The 7813-nt window shown below is 43.2% G+C and overlaps 1 protein-coding gene across 1 annotated transcript; it reads right to left on the reverse strand.

Annotated features, from left to right (window-relative positions):
• Positions 1–302: 302 nt before the first annotated feature.
• Positions 303–2478, reverse strand: TCEAL8 (transcription elongation factor A like 8). The gene is made up of 3 exons (XM_088833912.1): positions 2343–2478; positions 1876–1947; positions 303–1285 (listed from the first exon to the last, which is right to left on the reverse strand). Exon 3 carries the CDS (start codon positions 1244–1246, stop codon positions 893–895), a length of 354 nt encoding a protein of 117 aa, XP_088690038.1. The 5' UTR covers positions 1247–1285; positions 1876–1947; positions 2343–2478; the 3' UTR covers positions 303–892.
• Positions 2479–7813: the final 5335 nt, after the last annotated feature.

Consider the following 7813-nt stretch of genomic DNA (forward strand, 5'->3'; position numbering starts at 1 on the left):
ACTGGAGGACTCCAGCACCCAGCAGGCATGGCAGGACCCAGGGAAACCAGGGGTGGGGCTCAACAGCAGAGGCCTGGCATGGAAGCCCTCACCTCCCTGCCTATTGGACTTGTTCCTGAGCACAGGTTGAGTCACACCAGGACCCTCCCTCAAAACTCATGTTCTGCAATGGGTTGGGGTTCTATATGCATAGGTGGGAACAAAAGCCCACCAAGCACAGCTCAGTCACCTCATTTCTTCCCCACAGAAGCCCTGTGAGAGAAGTGTTTTCCCATGAAAAGATCAAGTCTTAAGCAAGTGTATCTGTAATAATTGCCAGTTTTATTCCTCTGGCTAAGAGATCCAGAGGTATTTCGAGGTTTACATTTTTTTAATAGTTCTTTCATCAAGAGTTTAGGTGCCCCCATTGCCCTTATAAGCTGGTTGCCAATTATTTGATTGACTCTTTAATTAATAAAAAAACTTTAATTCTCTTTGTGTGTGTGATGTTCATTAAAAAATACATATAAGCAAAAAGAAAAAAAACAGCACACAGAAACAAGCACAGTTAGATTTTTGATATATGCATGTATGTATACACACGCGCGCACACACACAATTTGAGACTTTCTCCTACATATGTGAGCTGGTACTAAATATGCTGCTTTGTAACCTGTTATGTTTTACTTTACAATATGGAATGAACATATTTTCATGCATATGTGCGAAATTTCCCAATCGAAAAATAGACCTAGAGAATGTGTCAAAATACAAAATGCAGATGCTGAAAACAAGGAAACTACCTAAAACAAAACTCCACCAGATGATTAAAAATAAAGCAAAAGTCACAGATACATCAGAAAATGCTAACAGAAAGCTGGGGCAAGATTTTAATATCGGACAAAAAAAGAATTCAAGGCCTAAAGCACACGGGGTAAGGACGGCTGCGTGAATGTCTTTGCTTCCAATGCATCATCACAAACTTGTTTCTTACTCTTCTTATCTCTTCCCTAAGCCTTTCCAACTCATCTGCTCCTCTTATCATTTCTTCAGGGTCCAAATGCCTAACGGGAGTGTCCTCTTTATATCCCTGACCAGGCTGAGTCAGCCCTCCTCTAAGGTTTCCTTCTGCTTCCTGGCTTACACCGTCTTCAGAAGGTTGAGGATTTCCTTCTGCCTCCTGTGGTACAGCTTCCAAAGGGCGGTCTTCCTCAGCCTTTGGCATGTTCTGTGGTTTTCTTTCATTTTCTTCACAAGACTTTTGCATGTTGAGTATTTTTCGATTTCCTTTTTGAATAAATTAACCCTGGAAAACAAGGAAACAAAACAAGTAGATGCCAGGCAAATGAACCAGCAGCTAGAGTATGGGTTTCCATAGAGACTGGCTTCCTCTGTTAAAGTTTTCCAACTAGAAAAGGCTAGATCCTCTGGCTCTGAACTCCCCTGGCTCCGCCTCTCTCCCCTTCCTCACCCTCCCCCTCCCGCTCCAGCTCCATCTTCTCTCCTCCCGCTCCAGCCCACCATTTCCCAGCAGGCCCTGCTACAGGCCTCTGCTAGCACCGAGACAGGAGCAGGGAGCAGCGCGGAAGCAATTAACCCCTCCCTCGCCTCCGGTCTCCAACACTCCCGCCCTTTTAGGCTTTCCCGAGCCATTTCAACCTCCTACCTCTCACCTGAGACTGGCTGGTCCAGTCTCTGGCCTCCCCTCCCCCTTCCACGTCTCTCCGGTCTCCCCCTCCCCCGCCCCATTTCCGCTGCAGGCTCTGCACAGGCCTCTGGCGCTTCATCCGGATGGGGAGAGGCTGCAGTGACCCCGGGATGGGCTTCGGGGTCATCCGCACTCACACCCCCACCCCCACCCCCGGGAACAGGAGGCAACTGCACCTTTACACTGACCTGCAGGGATCCAGGGAATTTTCCTCCCTCTTCCCTCAGTCGATTTGGGTCTCTCCCCAAAGACCAAGAGTCCTGCAAACCGACAAGAGTGCTTGGTGAGGAGGTCAGTACCTGAATCACGGGTCCCTTTAACGATTCTAGGCCTTGTTCGTCTAAAGTTTCCCCACGTCCTCATCCTCGCGATCCTTTTAAGGCAACCCCGCCCTCCCTCCCCGGTGCCCACCGGTTCCCTTCAGGCAGGGATTGAGCGACTCAAGTTGTTTCTACATTGTTTCTGTGTCTCTCTTGGGATCCTCAATTAGCTACCCTTCTCCCTCTCCACCCCCAAACTGCCCCAAATTTCCTGCACAAAAATGGAAGTTTAGCGGAACCGTGGTGTTAGGAAAGTAGTACCGGCTACGCTTGGTTTCTGCTATCTGACTCCTAGACCGCAGGGTCCCGAAGGCAGCGCCCAGCTTTATACTGACCTGAAAGGATCCGGGGCACTTTTCTCCTTCTCCAGCTATAGGGAGCTGCTCCTGGGAAACAGGCCCTGGACTATAAGGACTTCTGCACACGTCGACTCCTGGTCACGTGAGGGTAGCGTCATCAATGAGCTCGAGTCCTCGGTTACTCCTCCCATTTAACACTGCAGCCCGCCCCCTGCGTTCCCTCCATTTGATACTGTCAATCTTTTTTTTCATATTTGCCAATTAGAGACAATAAAACTGGTATCTTCTTCCTGCACTTTCTATTCGTCTTTCACGGATTACCAGGGAGAATCAGCCTCTCGGGGTGAATAGACAATTTCTCCTTCTTTGGGGAATCATCTCTTTCTCCTGCTTCCAATTTCACCCCCGCTCCTTCCCCCAAGATCCTACAGTCCACCATTTCCCTTGGAGTCCTGTCTAGCATTAAAATGGGCGAAGGTGGTAGATGGGGCAGGAGGGCGGCTAAAAAAGAATCTGGGAGTGAGAGTGTGGGATTTTTTTTTTTTTACTAGTTCTCTTAAATAGTTTTCTGCTTTAATGTTTTTAACAATAAGCTTACTCTTTAAAAATGATGTTTAAAAAAGAAATGCCACATAAGCAATATTTGACACAATATGGAAGACAAATTAGTTACATCAATTTTTAAGACTTTGGAAAAGTTTTCTGATAGCTGAAAATGAAATGACAGTTTTCACAACATACTGATGTGTTAGAAATTTTTTTTTAAATCTTATTAAAACAGCGCCTTTTAAAACTGACGCCAAATTAATTGGTGGGAAGAAGCCCAGTTTTCTCTTGTTAGCAGTTTTATGTAAGTAATCCACTAGTTTTTCTCTTTCTGGTTAAACTCACGTTGTAAAGTGTTAGATGTCTGACCATCTGTGTGGACTGCTGCATGGCTTCTGGTTGAGTTTTAAGTGGAGGCTTCAGGCTTCCTCTTCTTATGGCCTCTGTAGGATCCAGTGTCTTGCTAATCAGATGAATCTATAGAAAAGCCTCCTTTCCATGGAGTCTACTTTAATTTGGAACTCAAAAAAAATGTGTTGGAAAATAACTCTTACACACTCTTGGAATACAGAAAGGAGAGAGTTCCTGGTGAGTTCTAACAGTTTGGTGTGAGGCTTTCTAGCTGTGGAATTTTCATTCATGCAGGCCACTCTTGAGGTATTCTGATATCAGTTTGTTCCATGCACAACAGACATAATTGTTATAATCAGAAAGCAGAGAGAACACCATTGCTGTAAAAATATTGGTTAAAAGAGGAAACTGATATTCCTGCAACCCAGCATCCGCTGGTTTTGGTACCAGGAATGGCAGTCTGGCCAGTGGAGCCTGCTGGAGAGTCAGGGAAAGAGGCAAAGAGGGGTCTCTTATCTAGGATGGTCACGGTGGGATGTGGTAGCCAAAGACAGAGCCCACCACAGAGAAAGCAGGGTTGGAAGAAGTATTTTTGTTGTTTTTATGTTTCACAATTTATATTTAAGCATGAATTATTTATTCCACAGTTGAGGGATACATTTCCTATTATTGGAGGGAGAGTATTTAATATAAATATAGCTATTGAATTATAAAGAGGTAACCATTACCACAAAATATCTCCCTTATATTTAATGGGGGAAATTGATAATAAAAAATTATTATCATATAGTGAAATTAACCTTGTTTTGGGTGTATGCTGCTGCTGCTAAGTCGCTTCAGTCGTGTCCGACTCTGTGTGACCCCATAGACAGCAGCCCACCAGGCTCCTCCATCCCTGGGATTCTCCAGGCAAGAACACTGGAGTGGGTTGCCATTTCCTTCTCGTTCTATGAAATTTAAGAAATGTATATATTTGTGGAACTACCACCAAAGTCAGGATACAGTTCATTCACCCCCCCAAAAAACTTCCAAGTGCAGTCATACCTTACCCCCTTCCATGAACTCTGGCAACCTCTCATCTATCATTTTCTTTTTCAGAATTTTATATAAATGAAATCTACAATATGTCACATTTAGAGACAGGCTTCATTCACTCAGCATAATGCCCTAGAGATTCATCATTTAAGCTGTTTCATGCATTAATAACCCACTTTTTCTTTTTACTGAGTAGTATTTTGTATAAATATGTTCCAGTAGGACATTTTTGTTCTTCCCAGTTTTGGGTAATAATGAAAAGAATTGCTGTAAACATTTGTGTTCAGGGTTAGGCCCTGATTGCTTCAAACCAGACTGTTAGGGTAACCTTTTCTCTGACCTGTCTACCTTCACCCCTCCTTATCCCTTCTCAATTTACTTTGCACATTTCTGTCAAATAAAACTTCGCTCTTCCTTATTTTCAACTTGTCATTCTCCTGTTCAAAGGCTCTGGATGGCAACCCATCGGTGAAGTATATCCTGCTTTTCTCATCCTGACCTTCACCATTGATCAGAATTGAGCCACACTTGTCAACTACTTTTCTGCCCCATCCAAGAGGAACTCTCATTCACTGTGCGCAAGCGTGCTTTCTTCTCTTTCTTTGTCCCTGCACCCCATTTTCTTCCTCCTGATTGCACTACTCTTCCTCCTAGATCCTGGTCCTGCTCATTCTTAGGGAACTAGCTCCATCTCCCAGCCTCTAAAAAGCCTCCCCAGCTGGAAGCAAGCTCTGCCTCCCCTGTCAGTGCTGCACACAGGGTCTGCACCCCTCATATTGCCTTCAGCAAAGGTTGCCTTGTACCTTTCCCCTTTCCTGTGTATTTGTGTGTATGTTGGGTGGGGTTATCTAATCAGGCAGATATTCAGATTTGGGTTGCTAATGGGGAGTGGGGGAAGGCTCCAGCTCTCAAGGTGCTTGAGTGGCTATTGGGATTTTTTTTTTCTAAATTCCATATATATGTGTTAGTATACTGTATTGGAGGATTGGGGGCGGGAGGAGAAGGGGATGACAGAGAATGAGATGGCTGAATGGCATCACCGACTCTGTGGACATGAGTTTGAGTGAACTCCGGGAGTTGGTGATGGACAGGGAGGCCTGGCATGCTGTGATTCATGGGGTTGTATGACTGAGCGACTGAACTGAACTGATACTGTATTAGAGTTTTTCTTTCTGGCTTATTTCACTCTGTATAATGGGCTCCAGTTTCATCCACCTCATTAGAACTAATTCAAATGTGTTCTTTTTAATTGCTTAGTAATACTCGATTGTGTATATGTACCACAGCTTTCTTATCCATTCATCAGCTATTGGGATTTTAAACAGTACATCTCCCAGAAATTTCAGAGATTCAGAAGGAGCTGTATGCCAATTGGCTCACAGACGAACCTTCCCTGCCTGCACAAAACTGGAGCAGAAATTTCATTGTCTCCTCCTCTGTTTATTCTGCTTATGGGTAGTCAGAACAACCCTAACACCATTTTTATGGAGCTACTGACAGAGGATATTGCCCTGTTTTCCTAAATAGTCATAAGAGAGAGATAAGTCAGCTCACTGGTGCACACCTGACCAAGAGTCAGATGGTACATGCCTTCACCTTCATCTTTGTCCCTGAGCAATTTCAGTACATCAATAGAGCACTCAGCTACTTTTATTTTTTTTAATTTTTAATTAATTTATTTTAATTGGAGGCTAATTACTTTACAGTTGGAGAAGGAAATGGCAACCCACTCCAGTATTCTTGCCTGGAGAACCCCATGGACAGAGGAGCCTGGTGGGCTACAGTCCATGGGGTCGCAAAGAATCGGACATGACTGAGCAACTACACTACTACTACTACTTTACAATATTGTGGTGGTTTTTGCCATACAGTGGCATGAATCAGCCACAGGTGTACATGTGTCCCACCCCCCCACCCCGTCCTGAACCCCCTCCCACCTCCCTCCCCATCCCATCCCTCTGAGTTGTCCCAGTGTACCAGCTTTGAGTGTCCCGAGTCCAAAAATCTGTTTTTTACATCTGTGTCTCTTTTGCTGTCTTGCATATAGGGTCGTCGTTACCATCCTTCTAAATTCCATATAGATGCATTAATATACTGTATTGGTGTTTTTCTTTCTGACTTACTTCACTCTGTATAATAGGCTCCAGATTCATCCACCTCATTAGAACTGACTCAAATGTGTTCTTTTTTGTAGCTGAGTAATATTCCATTGTGTATATGTACCATAGCTTCTTTATCCATTCGTCTGCCAGTGGACATCTAGGTTGCTTCCATGTCCTGGCTATTGTAAACAGTGCTGTGATGAACATTGGGGTACACGTGTCGCTTTCAATTCTGGTTTCCTTGGCATGTATGCCCAGCAGTAGGATTGCTGGGTCATATGGCAGTTCTATTTCCAGTTTTTTAAGGAATCTCCACACTGTTCTCCATAGTGGCTGTATTAGTTTGCATTCCCACCAACAGTGTAAGAGGGTTCCCTTTTCTCTGCACCCTCTCCAGCATTTATTCTTTGTAGACTTTTGGATAACAGCCATTCTGACCAGCATGAGATGGTACCTCAGTGTGGTTTTGATTTGCATTTCTCTGATAATGAGTGATGTTGAGCATCTTTTCATGTCTTTGTTAGCCATCTGTCTGTCTTCTTTGGAGAAATGTCTGTTTAGTTCTTTGGCCCATTTTTTGATTGGGTCGTTTATTTTTCTGGTATTAAGCTGCAGGAGCTGCTTGTATATTTTGGAGATAATTCTTGGTCAGTTGCTTCATTTGCTATTATTTTCTCCCATTCTGAAGTCTGCCTTTTCACCTTGCTTATAGTCTCCTTCATTGTGCAAAAGCTTTTAAGTTTAATTAGGTCATATTGGTTTATTTTTGCTTTTATTTCCATTATTCTGGGAGGTGGGTCATAGAGGATCTTGCTGTGATTTATGTCAGAGAATGTTTTGCCTATGTTCTCCTCTAGGAGTTTTATAGTTTCTGATCTTACATTTAGATCTTTAATCCATTTTGAGGGGTTTTTTTTTTTTGGTGTGTGTATGGTGTTACAAAGTGCTCTAGTTTCATTCTTTTACAGGTGGTTGACCAGTTTTCCCAGCATCACTTGTTAAAGAGATTGTCTTTTCTCCATTGTATATTTTTGCCTCAGCTACTTTTAAATTAAGTTAATCACAGTAGCTTTTAAATGTAAGATTTTTGGAAAAATCAGCATTATAGTCAATTAAAAACTTTTTAAAAAGGAAAGAAAAGGGGGTACACATTGATTTAAATAATGAAAACGTGAGTTCTGGAGAGTAGACACCCTGCCCCTCTGACCCAATCAATATTCTGTTTTTGTGCACCAAGAGAGCCCTAGAGATAGCTCCAAAGTCCACAGCCTTTCAAGTGGTGTGAGGGGAGGAGAAAGGAGCTCTTATACAAGCCTATGACATCTAGAATATTGTTTTCTATGCTCCCTTTAGAAGTTATTTTCTGAAGCTCTGAATTCAGCAACTCCTTCTGCATATTTCTTATTGTTCTTTCAAAGCTTATCCCATAGAAGAGCTTGAGATGGCTGTTTCTCTCCCTCATTTCTCTAGTAC

The sequence above is a fragment of the Moschus berezovskii genome, chromosome X (assembly GCF_049115385.1).
Source record: "Moschus berezovskii isolate FMDL1 chromosome X, NW_MosBer_1.0, whole genome shotgun sequence".
NCBI classification, from domain to species: domain Eukaryota; kingdom Metazoa; phylum Chordata; class Mammalia; order Artiodactyla; family Moschidae; genus Moschus; species Moschus berezovskii.

Bases quoted from the DNA above. Each gene is read 5' to 3' on its own strand.
- TCEAL8 (XM_088833912.1), bottom strand. From the start codon at position 1,246: ATGCAAAAGTCTTGTGAAGAAAATGAAAGAAAACCACAGAACATGCCA.